General features: G+C 42.7%; 1 protein-coding gene across 1 annotated transcript; it reads left to right on the top strand.

The window, feature by feature from the left end:
- The first annotated feature begins 1136 nt into the window (after positions 1–1136).
- Positions 1137–16196, top strand: CDCP1 (CUB domain containing protein 1). Its single transcript, XM_010287557.1, has 9 exons — positions 1137–1161; positions 2448–2654; positions 3501–3857; positions 5186–5554; positions 10008–10235; positions 12005–12385; positions 12848–13213; positions 14481–14562; positions 15755–16196. Exons 1-9 carry the CDS (start codon positions 1137–1139, stop codon positions 16194–16196), a joined length of 2457 nt encoding a protein of 818 aa, XP_010285859.1.
- The last annotated feature ends 4749 nt before the right edge of the window (positions 16197–20945 follow it).

Genomic DNA, 20945 nt, shown 5'->3' with positions numbered 1-20945 from the left:
GATACTTATAAACTGTAGACAAATGTGACAATTACCATATGCAAGAAAGAAGTCTCTGTTGTCTGTAATAATTAATTATTGGTATTATGCTGTTAACACTTCATATCTGGATGACATAAACATCAGAAAAATGATGACCATCATGGTCAAAGGGCATTTTGTGCTCGAAATGTGATAAATATAAAAACCCCAAAAGAACCCCAAAAACGTCCAACGGTATGGAAAACAAAATGCTGGGCTAGGCTGGAAATAGTTGTTTCACTTTCTCTTCTGAAAACTGCTTCCTCCCAAAGAACAAGGAGGAGCCGCCCTGGTTGTTGGCTTTGCTTTACTCCTTCCTTTTCCCCACTCTGCAGAAGTTGCCCCTGTAATTGTCCCCTGTGTCATTGTGCAAGGTAGTTCCTAGCCTGTATGGTTGGTTTGGGTTTTTTTCCCTCCTCTGGGAAAACCCAGATTGAAAACCTCTGCAAAAGCGTTTCAAAGGCAGAAATGCAGACATCAAGTAGTGCCAGCCATTGGAAGAGGCGAGAGAATTCAGTGTAGGCTTTCAGGTTGGAGGACTGTCCTGTTACTTAAAAGCTGTAGGAAAGTTACGCAGTGACCAGGTTCTCAGTAATGGTATTACAGGGTTAGTAAACTCACTGTTACAAGTATGTGCAGAAGTTTGGCAAGCCTCATGGTGTTTGAGGTTTTCATTTAAAGCCTTTGATCCTGGAGGCAAATAGGTAAGGCAGTTTCAAGGGCTTGCTACCGAGTCTTTTGACTCCAAGATTGTGTAGAAAAGCCAGAAAGTCTGGAAGAAGACTCAAGACCAATAAAACTCAAACAAAAACATGATGGAGGTATGTCTTCAAGTACTCTCTTCTGCCCTACTCCCCCAGCAGTGAGAATTTTGATGCATGGTGTTTGCAACCCTGGAGCTGCAATCTTCCCAGTGGCAGGGAAGAATGATAGCCTGTGGTGACCACTCAATCCCCAGGGCTTTTGCAATGCATTGCAATGAAAGTCAGGCTCTGCAAAACCCTGAGATTGCTGGAAAAATCAGGAGATGTTAAAAGAGAGGTTTAAAAACAGGACAGGTGGTTTTTTGTGAGAAATTGAGTCGCTAGTGCAGTACGCTTCTCTCTGCGGTTGCGATGGCTAAAGTTTTGAGTTGGATGGGTAGGTTGGTTGAGGGTCTCTGGCGTGCTCATCTGCCACGAGAGGGCTCTGCCAGTCAAGGGTTCCTATGGTGTGCTCAGCCCTGCTCCCCACAACCCTCACCAGGTGAGCCCTTGGGTCTTTGGGCTTTGGCCAGCATCCTGACCACCACTGCGGCAATAGCAGCTGGCAGGGACCAGGCTGGCTGTTTAGATGCTCAAGGGATGGTGAGCAGCTGGGCAGAGCCCTGCAGATGTGCATTTCTGAGGCAGCTGCTCTCCCAGGGAGCTGCACTGCTGGGTTTGCTGGGGTCAACCTCTCTTTACTGGGGTGAGTGAGCAAGAGCATTCCCAACCTGGCATTCGGGCAGAGCTTTGTCATGCAGCCCTGTGTGGTGGCCCACTCAAAGAACAGACCTTTTTGAATGGACTTGAAGTACCCTTATTTCTAGATCTCTTTTTTTTTTTTAACACACATAATTTTTTTTTTCCCATAAACACTAAAAGCACAAGTGCTGTAGACACTATGATTGTATCTTCCATACACTGAAATAAGGAAGGGAGAGTAGTGAAAAGAAATGGCAGAAAACCCTCCAACTGTCTGTCTGTCAACAAAAATCTGTCCTCAGATTTTTCACCTGGGGCTGGAATACAGTTGACTTCAATGCAAACTTTATTGGCTTCAGCCAGGGCTGAGCTCCATCTTTGCTAAGCATCAGACTGATAACTTTTCCAGTCATCTTGAATGTCCAGTCCGTGCTCCTTCGTGTCTTATATTGCATGTATATTTTTACAAGACAGTCAGGTTTGATCCATTTGTTGGTAGACTGCTACCCATAAAATAAGATTATTCACCAAGCATTTTATCCTGTGGCTCCAGTATTTCCTGTGAGAGCTGCTTCTTCAGTCAGTAGTGCTTTAGGATGAGTTGAAATCTGTGAAAATTGCTGAGGCTTTTATGTATTCCCCAAAAGCCGTAAGTCTATGATGGTCAAGCCAGCGATTTTGAAAGGAACACCTGAGCTACTTTTTATATGTGAAATAAATAATGCTGGTGAAGGTAAACTGGAGCCAAACTGGTCTTACACAAATCCCACGTATGCCTCTGAGCAGCAAACAGATTTCTGTCATCTGTGCTGGCCTGGAAGAGCCGAGGCATTTCTCTAGGTCCAACACCAGAGACTTCAGAGACCGTAGATGCTAGTGTTCCTTCTGACAATGGGGCAACTATAGGGATGTGTGGAGAGGCTGGTGATATTCGTACACGCTAGTAGCAAAAACACCTTTTTTTTTTTTTTTCTTTCTTAGCTTCCTTTACGGTCTCCCTTCATACAGTGGACAACATCACAGTTATGATTAAACTGAGACCCGGTGTTTTACCAAGCTGTCAAATTCGTTTTAATAAAAACGTCATCAGGTCTGAACTCAAGATAAAGCCTGGGGAGAATGTGACTTTTACCTTCACTTGTAGTACTCCAGAGAAATATTTCATCATGGAAATTCAGAAAAATATTGGTAAGATACAGGTTTTTAAATTTTTTCCTCTATGGTAGTTTTCCTCCAGTGAAACCATTTAGTCCTTTGTAACATCTTTGTTATTTTTGGGGTGGTGTTCAAGGATAGTTCTTTTCACATTTTGGGGTTTTATTCATATGATTCATGCAAATAGTAATAGTTCACAATATTTCATGATATATTTGTAAGATGCTCTTGTGATATTTCTTCTTTTAAGTTGGAGCCTAGACATAGATTGAAGTATGCTTATTTTTAGTGTCCAGCTTGGAATACCAATAATTTGGATTTTTCAGATAAAAGTTTTCTAAGTCTCCCCAGAATCCTGCAGTGGCAGTTGTTGTTCATCACTTCTGCAAAGTCTGGGGCCCAGGTTGTTCATCAGGGCACCAAGGAAACAAAGATACAGCTGATGGCAAGCAGTGGAAAATTTAAAGATGAATGATTTGCCAGGAATTCTCTGAGCAAGATGGGGTAAAATTGATTCTCTAGATCCCTGATTTCTAGCTCTCCTGACATTGCGTTTCTCCCTTTTGCCCATTCAGTGCTCTACCCTACTCACTAAATACCTTCTAAATTCTTCACCAAACAAGGCGGAGGTACTAGAGACAATGAATCCCTTCCGTTAGTCAGCCTGACTAAAGCAGGTTTATCCTGTCTACTCTATGGGCTAGAAGTCCTGTTCAGAGGTTGCATGTGACTCTGTTATAGGAGTGTCTTTTAATGCATGTAGAGGAGAAGTGTAACCTAAAAATTGTGAAAATAGCAATGGAGGGGAAGGTATCCAATTCCTCGTTTACTTGAATGCTTTCCATGAATCTGTCATGGCTGTTCTCTCTCTGCATTTAGACTGTGTGTCAGGCCCGTGTCCCTTTGGAGATGTTCATCTTTACCCACTGGGACTACCTCGCCTTAACAGGACTTTCATCTGGGACGTGAAGGCGAGTACAAAGACTGGACTTGAACTGAAATTTTCTACCTCATGGCTAAGACAGATTGAACCGGGAGAGACGTGCCCAGATTTTGTTAGCTACAACATTAACAGCTGTATTGATAAGGCCATAGTCAACATTGGCACCTTCTGCAGGAACGGCTCGGTGTCTCGTGTCAAACTGCTCGGAGGAGTCATCATGTCTGTACACCTCCCGTGGGACTCGCCTCTCACCACCTCAGGCTTCAGCATAGCTAACAGGGCTTCCATAAAACGTAAGTACAGAGTAGTGTTTCCTCACCTGTAATCGCCTCACGCAGATTGCAGCAGAATTAAACCTTTCTTCTCGGGTAACCTTCTAGTTTTGATGCTGCTATTCCTAACTCCTTTCCACTTCATCTTTTATAAAAGCTATTGTATTTTTTTTAGTTTGGTAGCTGGTGCTCATCTGGAGTCAAAATATCTTAGTTAGATTTGTTAAGAATTATGAAAACTGTTGTATTGCTGCTTTCAGTGCACATTACTCATTTTCAATCTCTTTAAACTTCCTAAAACTTAAACATACCTGCCTTGTTTTTATGTTTTCAGCTAGGTGAGACTAGATAGAATAATTAGAATAAGCCAAGAGAGTTCTTTGCTGATTGCAGTGTGTAGTTGGGTCTGTTTATTTTTAAATAAAGCTTCCTTAACATGCTGGAGCCTCAAACCAGCACCTCTTGAAGAGAGAGGAAGGTGGGAAAAGGGGATGCAGTGCCTGGAAGGTACATGAGCCTGCTCAAATACAGCTATCTGTTTCAACCTGCACAGTAATATTAAACATTGTGTAATAATCTTCTTAAAATACCTGGAATATTATATATCAGCCAGTGGGTTACTTTATGATCTCGTGACAAACCCTCTTTGGGAGATGTCCTTGCTCTTTACTTGAATTCTGCAGTTGTTGCCATCAGTTATAAAAGGGACCTGGTCCAGGTTTGAGCTTCTAGAACACAAGTTTTTGTAACTCCTGGCAGTCTTAGCAGTTGCACGTCATTGCTGGAGTCCTAGAGCGGGACCATAATCTCTGTGTACTCAATTTCATGCTACCATGAGTCATCCAAGCATAAAGAGTCTTACACAGCCTCCATGGTTCGCAGTCATGTTTTATCAGGCGTATTTGAGGCTCTTTGCTGGCGTGCTTTTGCTAGAGCAGGGAGGTTTTTGGACGGAGAGCTCTGTGCTGGTATAAAAGCCCACATCTTTTGTTTCTCAAAACCAGTGAAGCAGAAGCATCTGTCAGGCTGCGTGTTTGCTTTTGTAAAGCCAGGACCAGAGGTAGGAACTAGGATCTTTCCTTTCCGAAAAATAGAGGCCTCTCTGTCCACATGCTTGAAAGGTAAGCCCACTAAGCTAAAAATGCAGCATTAATATATCCCCGAAGACAAAGCATCAACTCGAGTATGTATTTTAGTCTGAGGGTTTTGTAATAACCTAACCTGTAGCTGAAGTGGACAATCTCATTGTCAAAACAAAAATATTTTGCTGCTGGGGTGTCACGTGCACCAATGTGTCGTCTTTAAGTGCAGCTTGTTTTGTATGTTTTTTTTCCCCCTTCATGTTTTAGGGTTGTGCATTATTGAATCCATTTTGAAGAGGGAGTCTTCAATCACGCTGATGTCCCCAAACTACCCGCTGGGCTTTCCAGAAGACGAGCTCATGACATGGCAGTTTGTGGTTCCTTCCAACATGAGAGCAAGCGTGTTTTTCCACAACTACAGCCTCTCTAACTGTGAAAGGAAAGAGGAGAGGGTGGAGTACTACCTCCCCGGCTCCCTCAGCAACCCAGAGGTGTTCAAGCTGAGCGACAGCCAGCCTGCCAATATTGCTGGCAGTTTCAACCTGTCCCTGCAGGGCTGCGATCAGGATGCCCAGAACCCGGGCATCCTCCGCTTGCTCTTCCAAGTCATCGTTCAGCAACCGCAGGTTGATGAGAGTAAGTACCTGCCTGCCCCTTCTGTTGCTTTTGCTTACCGATGCCTGGGCTGAGCACCACAAGAAGATTGATACTGGGGTGGGTTTTTTTGTCGTTTTTCTTGAACTTTGGACCCTCCTTGGGTTTAAGGAGGTGGGTTGCCAAGCAACGCTGAGGCCTGTTGTACTGCCCTGGGTACCACCGGCCCTCGTTATGGCAAGGCGGATGGCAATACTGAAATTTGTAATTTGCAACAGAGTATAAAGCTCCATCGTAGATTTTACCCTGTAGCTTGTAAGTGGAGAGTTCCTTTCCTTTTCCAGTGCCTGCATCGTGTAACTGAAAAATGTCTTTAATACCTGCAGTATCCGGTCTTGCACGTTGTATTAACAAAGCTAAGCACTGGCTAGCTTTTCCTTGCAACTCTGTTCCCTCTGGGGTTCCGAACCAGCTATCAGGCAAGGACCATAACTGCTTGGAAACATGGAACTCCCTGTTCTCCAGTACAGAAACCCAATTCGAGCTTATTTGGACAGTTTTGTTTTCGACTGTAAGATTCAACATTTTAAAGGTAATTCTTAAAATGTGACCCCAGGTTTCTGCTCTGTACGTAAGCAGTCATGCTTAGCCTGGTGAAACTTGCTGTCACAGCTAGTCAGGATCCATAGCATGAACTGGTGAAATTGGAGATGTAAAATTGTCTTCATACTACTAATGGCATCAATATTCATTTCTTTCATAGAATCATTAAGGTTGGAAAAGACCTTTAAGATCATCAAGCCCAACCGCCAACCCAACACCACCATGCCCACTAAACTGTGTCCCAAAGTGCCACGTCCACACGGTTTTTGAACATCTCCAGTGATGGTGACTCTACCACCTCCCTGGGCAGCCTGTTCCAATGTTTGACCACTCTTCCTTTCTTCCTGCCTCTGAGTTTTATTTTGCTTCTTAGGGAAGCCTGAACATCTTCTAGTGTGAAGAAGTTACACTAGACATGGAAGGTGTCAATAAGATACTCCAACGATAATATCTCTTACACACTTGGGTGTTCTTTAGGTTTCTTGCTGCTTGTTGCTGCACTAGAGAAAATTATTTTTTTCTGTTTTCTTGCCCTAAATTCAGACAGACTTAACACAATGACTTGTAATACCACAGCATCTATCTAAAAACAGAAATAAAAGGCCTGGCTAGGTAATGAGCTATGAAATATCTGATTTATCCTCTGACTTCTTAGCTTCTGACCTCAGTTCATATGGTGAAGGTTAGTAGTAAAGGTGCCCTCATTGCAGAGGAGCAGGTGGAGGGGAGTCTATATTCTGGACTGCCACTGCAGCAGGAGCTACTTAGAGGCTTTCTAAGTCATTTTAGAGGGATTGAAGTTTGAATGGCCTGTACCTCAAAGTCATGTGTCCAGAAAGGGTCTGTAGCATCTCACTGCTGTAATTCTCAGTTCTTTGTCTGGTCTGGCTCCATTCACGAACAGCAAATCCTCCTGAAATTGTTGTTAACCAAATCATGTTTGCTTGCATTTATTGTGTGTTGCACCTTGGAAGCCAGAGTGAGTGAAAACATTGTATTCAGTTAATCAGCTTTATCTCCCTTCTACTTTGGAAAGCAAAGAGAAATTTTAATATATTTATGGCCAGTACACAAGATGATAATCACCTAAAAAATAAAAAAAACAGGTTGTCATATATTGAATGAAATGCAAGTAATAAACCACTTGGATTTAAGAGACAACAGTGGGTTCCCTAGGGATCTAATAGGATTTAATGAGTAATTTTGTAGTTATATAAGTTCCATCAAAGATTCAAATTCAGCCCTCAAGACAGTACTGAAACTTTTATTTTAAAAAAAGAAAAACAAAAAATGCCATCTGCAGTGTGGAAGTTAAGCATGGCTTTTATGCAGATACCAATGCATTTTTAATATTCTCAAAGCTTCCCAAAGATTTGGGTATTCCACAGCTGTCTGTGGTGCTTGTCATTAAATAAGAGGAAAATATAGCTCTTTCCAATCAAAATAATTTCTTGATTTAACCCTCTCTGTGCTTAGCTGCTGCAAAAAACCCAGACCTCTGATGTACGAGTAACCTTGCGGTAGAAATCCTAGGTTCTGTGCTTAGTTGTGGCAATGACTTTGATATTTCCACCTGACCTCTTGCCTTTTTGTGTGTCTGATTTTCCACACAGGAGAAAGCTATTTTATTCAGCTTTTGTTTATACCTTTGAGTAATAATAGTGTATATATATATATTTTTTTTTTAATTTTTAAAGTCCTTTATAGAACCATAGAATCACAGAATGGTTTTTGTTGGAAGGGACCTTAAATACTGTCTAGTTCCAACCCCCCTGCCATGGGCAAGGATACCTTCCACTAGATCAAGTTGTTTTCTTTGACATCAGAGACCCATGCCTTGTTAACAGCATAAGAATGCTCTGTGGATCCAGTATCTTTGCACATGATAGTTAATATTTGTGAACTAAGCTACAGCCATAATCTTCAATTTTGTTTCCTCTTTCCGCCTTTCAGATGTTCTGAGTATTTGCAACTGCCATTAGCTTACATAGGTGAAGGTGTTTGTCATCCCTGCTTACCCCTGTTGTTCTGACTTGCTGTAGCAAGTCATCTAGGATATCACAGACTTGCAGAATGGCAAGGGACCTCTGGAGATCATCTGGTTCCAACCCTCTGCTCAAGCAGGATGAAACAGGACAGGTTGCCTAGGACCGTGTCCAGTTGCGTTTTGAGTACCTCCAAACACTTCACAATTTCTCTGGGTAACCTGTTCCAGTGTTTGAACACCATTGCACTAATTTGTAATTTTTTTTTATGTTTAAGCAGAATTTCCTGTATTTCAATTTGTACCTCTTGCCCTGTCACCGGGCGCCATTAAGAAGAGTCTGACACCATATCACTTACACACACACACGTGCACACCCACCCCGAGCCACCTTCTTCAGCTAAACAGTCCCTGTTCTCTGTCTCTTCTCTGAGAGATACTCCAATCCTTCAAGCATCTTTGTGGCTCTTTGGCCTTACTCCAGTACATCCATGTCTCTCTTATACTGGGGAGCCCGGAACTTGACCCAACACTTGCCGATGTCTCGCCAGGGCTTTAGCAGAGGGTGAGACTCACCTTGCTCAACCTGCCATTGATGCTTTCTAGCATGGCCTAGGAAGCTGGTGGCTACCTTTGCTGCAGCGGCACATGGCAGGCTCATGTTCCACTTGGTGTCCACCAGGACCCCCAGGTATTTCTGCAAAGCTGCTTTCCAGCACCACTTCTGCAAACTAGCTGAGGGTGTGCGCTCTCCCACTACTGAAAATGTTAAGCAGTTTGGACCTCAGTACATGCCTCCTTAAGCAGATCTTTGAGCTGAATCTCACTATTTGAGAGAGGGTGCCAGAAATGATGGTCACTGTGTGCACCTGGACACCTCAGGTCCAGTGAGCTCAGAGGACATTACAAGGCTTCCTGCAGCAGCCTGTGTGTGGCCGGGTATGGGGAAAGGGGTGGACTGCAGGAGAAGTGGTGGCTGGTGTTGAGGAAGGCAAAGGTGCTCTTTACTTTTCAGGGTTAACTCTGCCAGCTCTCAGGTTTGCTTTTTACAGCTAGTCAGAAAATATTTCTGGAAGAACACTTTTGGGCAATGAAAGGTAAGGGCAGTGTGATGGTTCAGTCATGCTGTGGAGGGAAACCAGTCTAGCAAGGTACAGTTCTCAGCCTTCCCACCAGCATGGTGACAGACTCTGATAATTTGTGGCATCTTTATGTTTTTAACTGCCAAACAGAAAGGACTTTCAGGAAGAGTCTTTGAAGGCTCCAGTAACCTTCATAATGACTGCCAGCACTTCTGTTGAACTATAGTACTTGGCAATTAGTTCCCTTTTGAACCATATTGGTACTTGCATTTAAATTAGCTTAATCTTTAACTGACTTCAGACAACCAGATGTGCTTAATTACAGCCTTTGGACAATTTTCTTCAGCTTGGCTTTGAAAAACCTAAACTAACAAAAAATTAGCTGAGATGGCAATCTTGCAATAAATACAAAATTTCAGAATAGAGAACCTTTTTCTGATCAACTGTTGTGTGATTGGTAGAACTGACTTTAAAAGAAATGCAAGAAACTTCTTAGGGAAAACAAATCTAATGTAGTTGGCTGAGCTCCTTACCTTCTAGCCCCCTTTGAACAGGTTAGGCTATCATACATGTTACCCTGTTATAACTGCAAAGTGGTGGGGAAATGGGTTTTGTGTGAGGAAAGCCTCAAACTTCTAAATTAGAAGCATGATACGATATGCCTGAGTTTGTAATATGCTGATGGAAAGAAATAAATAATGCTTTCTTAGCTAATAAAGAAATAGCTATAACAGCTGCTGATCTAATAGGGTGAGAAGAGACAGAGGAAGTTCTGCTTCACGCTACGCTTCTTGCTGGTAATTGCTCTGGGATGTTTTTGTTGCAGATGTCACCCATCTGGTCGACCTGAGCAAGGAATGGAATATGACTGTAACGATACACTTTGAAGGGTGGCCCAGCCGCATTCCGCTCATGTCTGAACCAATGTGCCTGATCTGTAAGGATCCTCGCACCTGTGACCGCGTCTTGACTTTAGTGTCTGGCGCCGTCTACAAGATCTCCTTTCTGTGCAAGGACTTGTCCCGTCTGAGGATCACAGCTGAAAAAGGCATAAGTATGACAAAAGTGGCTTAACATTGTTTCCTAGGGAATGCTTCTGTGTGCTTTTCCCCAGCAGTCGGCCAAAACTTCTCTCTCACTTGGGCTTTAAGTAGGGTGTGGTTGGAAACCAGGTGCTGGCCAGATGGGAGATGGGTACAGTGAATCTGGAGGTGACCTTGTTGTTCACTACGTCATTCTACTTTTAAAAATAGAAACTGCGTAGCTACTCCTAGAAAGGAAAGGACAGAAGGCACCTAAGAATCTTCTTGCTGAGAACTGCAAAATAAGGAAACAGAGCATGAGAGCCATAAATCTGCCCTTGAAAACATGGGACCAACGTTGCCATCAGGAATACATCTTGTGCTGCTTGCATAGAATCACAGAATAGTTTGGGTTGGAAGGGACCTTTAAAGGCCATCTAGTCCAACCCTGCTGCAGTGAGCAGGGACATCTTCAACTAGATCAGGTTGCTCAGAGCCCCGTCCAACCTGACCTGGAATTCTTCCAGGCATGGGGCATCTACCACCTCTCTGGGCAACCTGGGCCAGTGTTTCACCACCCTCGCTGTGAAAAATTTCTTCCTCCTATCTAGTCAAAATCTGCCCTCTTTTAGTTTAAAACCATTACCCCCTGTCCTATCACTACAAGTCCTGCTAAAAAGTCTGTCCCCATCTTTCTTATAAGCCCCTTTAAGTACTAGAAGGCTGCAAGAAGGTCTCCCCGGAGCCTTCTCTTCTCCAGGCTGAACAACCCCAACTCTCTCAGCCTGTCCTCATAGGAGAGGTGTTCCATCCCTCTGATCATCTTTGTGGCCCTCCTCTGGACCTGCTCCAACAGGTTCATGTCTTTCCTGTGCTGATGGCTCCTGAGCTGGACGCAGGACTCCAGGTGAGGTCTCACCAGAGTGGAGCAGAGGGGCAGAATCACCTCCCTTGACCTGCTGGCCACGCTTCTTTGGATGCAGCCCAGGATACGGTTGGCCTTGGGGCAGAGGGGCAGAATCACCTCCCTTGACCTGCTGGCCACGCTTCTTTGGATGCAGCCCAGGATACGGTTGGCCTTGGGGGCTGTGAGCGCACATTGCTGTCTCATGTCCAGCTTTTCATCCACCAGTACCCCCAAGTCCTTGGCAGGGCTGCTCTCAACCCCTTCATCCCCCAGCCTGTATGAACACCAGGGGTTGCCCCGACCCAGGTGCAGGACCCTGCACTTGGCCTTGTTGAACCTCATGACGTTCACATGGGCCTACTTCTTGAGCTTGTCCGGGTCCCTCTGGATGGCATCCCGTCCCGCAGCCATGTAAACCGCACCACTTGGCTTGGTGTCATCTGCAAATTTGCTGAGGGTGCCCTCTGATTCTACTGTTTGTGTCATTGATTAAGATACTATGTCCATTTGGTGTAGGATTTTTCCCAAATGCTTTCAACTACCAGTAGAGAATGTATCTGAACCTTGGCTAGTCTGCAGCCGTGTCCCAGTCAGCAAGTGATACAGCAAAAGTAATATCTCAAGTTGAGAGATTTTGAATATGTTTGTATCTCTCTGTTTCTTTGGTGTCCTGCACCCTTTTAAGGACAGATCTTTAACTAAAAATGATACAGATTTGGGTAAAGATTACTAAGAGAGGATATTTTTTCAGGTAAATGCTTATCTGGGTCTGTAACACAAAACTGACAGTACTCTGTGTGTGTGTGTACTCTGGTACACAGGAGAACTTGCTTTTCCTAGATATTTCCTCTACAAGAAAAGTACAACCCTTGAGACTTGTTCTTGTGATTTCAGGCTGTGTCGATCTTCGGTGGTGTCAGAGGAAGATCTATTCCCTTTCAGTGCCCAAGGCTATTACCCAATTGCCGATTCGACTGCATAAGTTTATTTGGAAGCTCTTGGCTCCCGATCTGATCAATATAGAAATTACGTCTCCATCCTTAAAACTTCAGCAACACGTCCCAGAGCAGAGGTGCAACACGAGCTACAGTTACAGCATCGTTAGTGCCACCCCAGAGACAGAGTTGAATGTTGGTGTATTCTGTCCTGGTGGATCCATTGAAAAGATTCAGTTGAGGAATAATATCACCATATCCTTAAAAACATTTGGTAAAGGATTCCTCAATGAGTCTGACCATCAGGATCTAAAAATGTCTTTTGTGCCACATATTAAAGGTAAGGTAGTGTTTTGTACTACTTTTTTGCACAGTGTTGGATCTCTCAATGTGCTTATTAGAGTACATATGGATAAACAGAAATAAGAATCAATTCTTTAGATTCTAGTCCTGGAGCCATTGCTAGGATCAATCTTTATCTGAATCAGTGAGGTGGTTCCTGGAAGAAGGAAGGAACTTTGTACTCTAGGTGGTAGATAGTTGGTTGTGGGAAATTCTGTAGATATATCTGTGCTAATTGTGATAACTACTGATGTGGGAGGGGATGATAGGTGAGTTGTATCACTGGTACTGAGATGCGGGTGACTGTATAAATTTGCTAGTCCCAGGTATAAGTGATGGTATAAATACAGAGAAGAAAGACCAGATAATTTTACATGCTGGAAGAGAAGGCTTTAAAAAGGGAGCGGGGGAAATAAAAACTTAATTTTTCATTCCTTTTATTCTTTTCCTTTTACTACAGATGAGTGCACATTCACTGTGAGTCCAGATGAAAAAGCTAAAGTTTACTTGCAGACTCCCAACTGGCCTTACGGTCTGCCTCCTTATGTCTCGATATCCTGGTACGTCGTTGTGCCCAGAAAGCAAGTTGCCCGCCTCGGGTTCTCCAAGGACCGCATGGGCATTGCTTGTGAGACAGGCCGTGCCTATGTCAACATAAAGGAAGAGACTTTGGGGGCAGAGGAGACCGTGCGCCGTGAGGACGAGCTTCTGCCCGAGCCCCGAAATATGTATCATGACTTCTGGGTAAATGTCTCCAACTGTAAACCTGTGCATAAGATGCAGCTGACCTTGCAGTTCTGGGTGGCTTTTGCTGACAAGCAGATAGGTGAGTCCTGTACGGTCGTGGTGGTTTGCTTTCCACTTGTTTCCTTGCTTTCCCTTAGGGGAAATGGGGAAATGGATGCTGGTCCTCCTTGGGTGTGGGGCTTAAGAGATCCCCGTTTTTGGAAATACTTGTCCCTCAAAAATGTCTGAGAGTTACAGCTGAGTACCTCTAGAAGCTGGGGAAGAAGGAGGGGTTTTAATGTGGTGGGGTTTTTTTGTGGGCTTGGGGTGGGGGATGTTGGGGTTTTTATGAGATGGGATTGCAGGGCTCGGGGGGAGTAAGACTAGATTATTTTTTTTATATACATTTAATTTATCTTTTTTAATTGGAGATCACAGCCAGAACGTATAAGAAAATCGTGATGTTTTTCCCTCCCAAGGTCTCAGACCTGGTGAACGACTGGGGATTTGATTATGCAAACTTATTCATACAAATAATCCTTACTTCATGTTAGCAGTTCAATTCATCTCAGTGTTCACATGAGCAAGAAATCATCCCTGGGACAGGTCTGACCATTTAGTGGAGAGTGCCCTGACTACTAACAGCAAAATCTGCATTTTTGTTGTCCTTCATCTCCCTGAAACATAAATAGGTTTTAATTTTTAGGGGAGGCTTTGCTTAGGTAATTTGCTTCATATTTGCACTTCACCTGTGGAAGACTGCTCTCTGTAGAAGTATTGGCTACACAGGCTAGAACTGAAACAGTGTCAAATCAATTTCTAATTTTTTCTTCTTTTTTCCTTTCTTTGTAATGTATACTTTTAAAACATGCATACACATGGACTTTCCTGATCAATTTTATGACTCCTAGAAAGCACCAGGTCAACACAACTTCCGTATTTCAAAGGAAAGGATGGTTTTGAGGGGAAGTTGGTGAAATGTCACTATTTCCTCTGTTGAATCCCTCTCTCGCTCTCTCTCTCTGCACTTTCTTCTCTTCCCTACCTATTCAGCCAGAGGCATGTGAGATGCTGCAGGTAAGTTTAGCAGCACATGAGCTGTATTGAACTCTTGGAGGTGGGATGGTTTGGTTGGGTTTTTTGGTTGTGCTCCACTGCTAGCAGCACGAGTTTGGCATTGCTTGGCCTCCAACCTCTTGGAAATGGCTTGTGTTGCCCCGCAGTGAGCATGGCTCTGAAACCCCTGCTCTGCAGGCAGCTGGTGTGCTTAGAAACTCTTGAGGAGGTTCAAACCCAGGCAGCTTTTAGGAGAAAGATGGATGTTTTCTCTGTCTTGCTTAGTGTCCTTGTACCTTGTCTGTTTGCAGACCTAGGAGTTATACTTGCTGTGGTGGCTGGGGCTGGAGTTCTCATGGCTATTGGACTGACTGTGTGCTGTGTTAAGAAGAAGTAAGTTCATAATTCAGCATGTGTAACTTAACTGTTCAAGAAGGCATTTTGGGAGAGCGGCCGGGCCCTCTGTTTCACATGTTGATACAGATCCCTTGAACAAAAGTCTGAAGCATGAGGTAGGCAATGGTGGTGGAAGTAGTGCGACTCCGGGAATGCTGCTTTACTCTAAATTGAGTGACTCCAAGTAGAGCAGCAATTCCTGGAGTCACATTACTTCAACCCCCAGTGCATTGCCTACCTTGGCCTTAGCACAGGCTTCTGGCTGTACTGTAAGTAAGGTATTGGTTGAAATTCTTCAGCAATTCCTGTGAAATGAAATATCAATGAATGTGGCTGCTGCACATATGACCCTAGACAAGACTTTGTTCCAAGAAGCTGTAAACTCACCCAGATACACTAGGAGCTATCTTTCATCTACACAACCTCCAGCAGCTTCTCCTGGAGTTAGCACATCCAAGTGGGAGCATTTTTCTGAGATGAGCCCTTGGGGAGAGAACTGGGTTGTGCAAAGCAAACATGCATAGTATTACTCATGCAAGCAGAGTCTGAAGTCTTCTATAGCTTGGGGTTTCTGATACATGTGTGCTCAGTGCTGGCAGTGGTGATTGGGTCCTGAAGCTGTAGAGCTGGAATGAATTTGTGGAATATGATGACTAGAGCAGTTATGAGCACACTTGTCTGCCACACAGAAAAGACTTTACAAATACAGGCTTAAAAATCTTCAGCTTAGCCTTAGGTCTTTCCACTTTGGGGATAGTCGCGTCAGAAAGTGCAATGAAGAAAAGATCATTGGACTTTCACAGTGGACCCACTACCTCACTCATCTTCAGTAACGCTCAGCCTTGTTTTGTGAGATTATGATGGCCTTTAGGTCCTGTTAATGTCTGTGGATGTTGGGAGACTCGGTACACTGCACAGCTGGGACCCCCATGCTTGGGAGGCTGTTGGAGTTAATCTTGCAAACCTCAGGGTCAGCAGAGCAGCAGTAGGTAACCAAATAGCATGAAGTTATTTTCTGCCCTGTTAAAAAAGCGTGCCTAGACTAGAGTTATTTTTCCTAAGATTGCAAGTAAAGCCTTAAATCCAGGTAGCGTGGCTGGGATGGGTAAACAGAAGCTGTTGTTACTGAGTTCAAATGTACCAGCCATGTGGTGTTTCTGACTTGTTAACAATTTCAACTCTGTAACAGGAAGAAGAAAAGCCAGAATCCCATGGTGGGAGTGTACAATGCTAATGTGAATACCCAGGTGCCTGGAAAACAAGGCTTATTCACAAAAGGGAGGAAAAACAATGAGTCTCATGTCTATGCAGTTATTGATGATGCTATGGTGTATGGGCACTTGCTAAAGGAATCCAACGGCTCAGTTGCTCCAGAAGTTGATGTGTACCGGCCTTTTGATGGACCCATTGGTAGCTTACCACCTTCTCCACCTGCATTCTCCTTCAGAAAAGACATTAAACGCTCTTCTAACACCGAGGAACCTCCACCTCTGACGGACACAGACCATGACACTTACACATTTGCTCATCAGAAGTCAGGGCAGTTGGAGGACAATGGAGATACAAATGAAAAGAAGAATGGGGATATGTCCTTGCTGGAAAATAAGGAACAGGATAGTTTAGTGGAGTAATTATATACCAGGTATAGCAGTTCCCTGTGGAAATACAGTGTAAGGACAGGAGTCTAGGGGAAAAAAAACCTGAAGAGGAGTGTTGTTTTTAAATGTGTTTTGATGTTGTGTTGTGTTCTGTGTGTTTTCAATTGTTGTGTGTTTTTTTTTTTTAAACTTTCGCTTGATAGCTTTCCGTTTTAGAGTGAACGTCTGGCAAACTCAAAACCAGTTGAGACACTCCAGGACTTCATGCAATTCTGGTTGTGAAACGGGTGGCAAAGGTACACTCCTGCTTTTTATTATAAAGACATCAGGAAAATTATTTCCTAACTGCCAGCTTAAAACTGTGGCAATTAATAGAGTGGGGAGAGTGTTTTGTCCAGTATTTCCTCCTCTCAAGTCATTTGTTTCTGAGTGTTGGTTGGTGACTCTTGGAAGACATAGACTACATCATCGTCTCAAAGCAGCTTCATGCACAGATGTCTGAACAATGGAGGGGACGCTGTCATTTCCGCCACTTGCTCCTTGAAAATTCATCATATTTAGCAGGCTGGTGGCTATGTAAGTGTAATGAAAGTCCATGTTTCCTGCCTGGTGGAGCTCCGTGTGTATAAATTGGTGTGAACGCTTGAGCTTGGGCTCTTCTAGTTCAGAAGTAAAGTTACGTGTTTTCTCTAATTTCCAACTGATGTTATACTTAGATGGCACTGTGTGAGCCTACACCAAAGACTGTATTTTCTTTGCTTTTTTACAAAAACAGTTTCAAAAGTCTGAACCAATTTGCGTGTCTGTTCAGACGCCTGTAGCAATCACATTTTACTAATAAATGCTGCTTTTGATTCAAGTAAGAGTAAGGATTCAATGAAGAAATAATTATGTGATCATCCAGCTGTTTACTAATGCTTTTCACTTCACCTGTTAGAGATGCTTGATTATTAAATAAAGATTTTTAAAAAGGGGTAAAGAAAACAGATTGTTTGCAGCAGGTGGTGGAAAATGAAGAGAATGCAAAGAATGAGAGTGAATCCATAAGGAAAGCCTAGATTTTTTTTTAATCAGTCTGAATTTAACAACTATGTTGAAATGATGGTGGGACTTAACTTCAGTTGTCTAGCTGCCTTTGAAAACAGGTAAATAATAGGTCTCATTTTTAAGTGCTTTAGTGAGCATGCCCCTCAGTTTCTGTGCCTTTTAAAACTTGAGGGTCAGATCTTTGTGCAGAGGACTATGGGTATATGAATAAAGTTGCCTTTTATGTACAAACATCTGGCTTGTCCAGGTGTGCAGTTTGCAATTTTGCACGCAGCACTAGACTTGATGACTTGAGAATTTATCTCCAGATGTCTTATTGTGACTTTCTTGCCTAGTGATACACAGAGGTGCCATAAAACTTTTAGACCGTGTTGCATGCGATAATGTTAAACATATAATAATGTCTAAAATTAAAATGTCTGTACTAGAAATGTTAATGTTTACATTTTTTAAAAAGTGGATTTTTTCCTGTGCTAACTATGCTGGCACTGCAAACTGACTACATACGGTCAAGTGTGTGTATTTAACAATGTATACCATTATACTGCTTGGACCACTGTAAGATTCAGTACAATGTCATATCTGATTTGGTTTTCTGTAGCATATATCAAAACACATGCCAGCTGAAAGTGCCTTTTAATTGTTTCAGGTATTTTCCTGCTTATGTTTGTAACTTTTAATATAGATACATGTATTCCTAGATCTCTGGCTACTCACTGGGATCATGTATTTCAAAGTGTACTGGGTTATTTGAATGTCATTTGAGAACTTAAAAAAACTTCTGCAATATTGATATCTGTTTTTCTCAGGTAACTGACTTGCCACAATATATTTTTTATCAGAGTAGTCCAGTTGTGCATTTGTCTGGTCAATGTTTCCCACTTCCCTTTTATTGAAAAGGAATGAGAATTCTGTAAGAGAAATTCAAGGCTGTCTCATCCCTCTAGCTTGGTTTCTGCAGTTGCTTAGATTAACTGTTTTAGTTGATATTCTTTCTAAGGAGATTGGGCTTTTGTTCACAACCTCTTGATCTTTGAAGGAAGATTATGATGCTTGTTGCCTGGTAAGTTTTATTTAACTCAGCTTTTGGTGTGGCAATGTAAATCTCAATTTACAGTTGTTTCCAGTCTAAGGTTGACTTTCACTGTGCTTATTTTGGTATGTTTAGGGTAAGAGTTCCGGCACAAATTCCAGCTCACTTTTTATTAAGAAAAAGTTGTGACATTTTTTAAAAAGTAAATAAAATATAACTATACTACCAGCTGGAGTAACTAGTGTATGTCTCTGTGTGTGTGTGTGGAAACTCAGCCTTGAGTATTTTGATGTCTGTTGGTAGCTGCTCCTTCACCCTAGAAGATAGAAATGGGTTTCTGGAGAATCTGGTTTGCCGGGATAATATATTGCTGACTCTGCGTTGTCCTTTTTCTCGCACAGACAGTGATATGCTATTAATTGCCTTTTTTACAATGCATGTGTTTAGATCATTGGGGAGAAGGGTTGTAAAATATTTGAAGCTTTCATATAAAAATAAATAGTTCAGTGACTTCTCAGTAGGGTCATGATGTTTGTTATTTATTCATGCCTGACTGACATATATAATTGAATTCCAAATCAATTTCTTGTCAGGGGTAATAGCATAAAAGTGTCTTTTATGGCTAGTCCTTCAGCCCAGAAGAGACCCTTATGAAAATGTGTGAAGCACTTTTTTGTTCTAAATTAAAGTGCATGGAATCAGTACGTACTGATGGCTTTCTTGGTTTATTTTTTTATTTATTTTGAGGCAAGCTTAATGCACATAGAAAGCGATGTTTGAAATCCTCACTATCCACTACTGAGGATCCCAGTAGTTGCAGGGTATGGATCCTAGGCTGAATTAGCCAGATCTACTCTTGGAAGGTATAGGAAACTCAGCAAGGTTTGGCCAGTCCGTAGGCCCTCTCCAAAATTGCCACTTAATATGAATATAAATAAAAGTAGTTATCATTTGGATCTTCACTGAGATTGTGCCATCCTGGAGTAATTCCCACGCAGTGGTCTTTATCTAAAAATGAACATTTCTAACTCTGGTTGACCATTAATTGAAAGGTGGGGGTCCATAGGAGGACAGCAGTGCAAAAACTCCTGGCCCGAATGTGATTTGCTTTTGAAGAGCAAAAAGAAGTGGAGGGTCTTGTTCCCCAGTGCTGAAAAGATGCTTCTTGGGCTTGAATCTGCGAGGCCTGGACAATCTCGATCTTTCAAAATACTAATTGCTTTATTTTTAAGCATGTATGTGAATAGTCTAGTCCAATTTCCAGATAAATCAAGAGCCAAGCTACTAGTCTTTGGATTAGAGATAAATTTGTAGAGCACCTGTAAGAAATTAAAAAGTCATTTTTGTTGTTGTTGACACCAGACTAATACTGAGAGTTCATCTCCTTGACCCTAGAGGGGGAAAAAAAGTCATGTTACTCTGAAGAAACTCTCCTGGGATACCTGTGAGTGTGACAGAGCATACATTTAAGTCTGTGAATGCTGTTGGTGGGCAGGGAGGAAGCAAAATGCTGAATAACGTGCACATTTTCACCAGCCAGCCCCTAACTGTGGGCTGCAGTGCACACAAAGATCAGTCTCCCCCAAAAGTCTGAAGCTAGAAACTAAAAAAAAAAAAAAAAAAAAAAATTTGAAGGAATCGTTCCTTTAGTATAAATGGCTGGTTTATACATGATTGGTTTATCTTTCATAAAGTATAGCTCCTGAGCTTCCCAGCAATTAAGTAATCCTGGGTTACCTAATTTTCTTTGAAACTGAGGGATTATGCTGTGGAAAACTGATCCAGCCTGGAGGAAAGGACAGCCCTTTTACAGGGACTTAGAAACTTCTGGCATGTTGTTCCATCAACATAAATGAAGCATGGCAAATTGTTTCAATTAGCAACACTCCTAAATATATAAAAGGTGGGGTTTTTTTGCGGTTTGGGCTGCATCCATCTCTTGTATTAAAGAATTGCTACACTGCTGCACACAAGTCAGGCTTTACGCTTCTGGACAAGATGAATCTTCAAAAACTGGAGGAACTGCTTTGTTTCTTGCTCTCTGTGTGTGTTTTATATATAGATACGTGTATTTATCCTGGTACAACTGCTACAGTCGCTCATGGCTGTAGAAAGGGTGCCGTGATGCGGCCTGCCCAAGATGCGGTAACAGAGCAATAGTCCATCAGCACGCAGCACCTTTTTAGAGGTGAGGCTAGAGAAATGGCCTCGCTTTCTGAAGGGTGTTTTCTCAGAAGATGGAGGGGGAAAAACTCTGGTGGTATCCCGTCATCTTTGCAGCAAAACTATTATATTTTTTTCTAACTGGAAATGATTTTATTTCAGGAAGTATTATTTAGAAGAAACAATGTTCCATGTAAAGTATGTGCTCCTCTTTTTTTTTTTATATATATATATATTTTTATTTCATTGACCACCCGAGAGGGTGGTCAAGCATTGGAACAGGCTGCCCAGGGAGGTGGTGGAGTCGCCATCTCTGGAAGTGTTCAAAAAACGTGTGGATGTGGCGCTTCAGGACATGGTTTAGGGGACATGGTGGCACTGCATTAATGGTTGGACTTGATGATCTTGAAGGTCTTTTCCAACCTTAGTGTTTCTGTGATTCTGTGACTGTCAGCATAAAGCTGAACGTTGGTATTGGTCACCACGGCGAATGTCTGCCCTACACACACGGGTGCAAATCTGGGCTGAAGGGAATGGGG

This window comes from Phaethon lepturus, unplaced genomic scaffold (genome assembly GCF_000687285.1).
Source record: "Phaethon lepturus isolate BGI_N335 unplaced genomic scaffold, ASM68728v1 scaffold10110, whole genome shotgun sequence".
NCBI classification, from domain to species: Eukaryota; Metazoa; Chordata; class Aves; order Phaethontiformes; family Phaethontidae; genus Phaethon; species Phaethon lepturus.
This window is presented reverse-complemented; position numbering and strand designations above follow the sequence as displayed.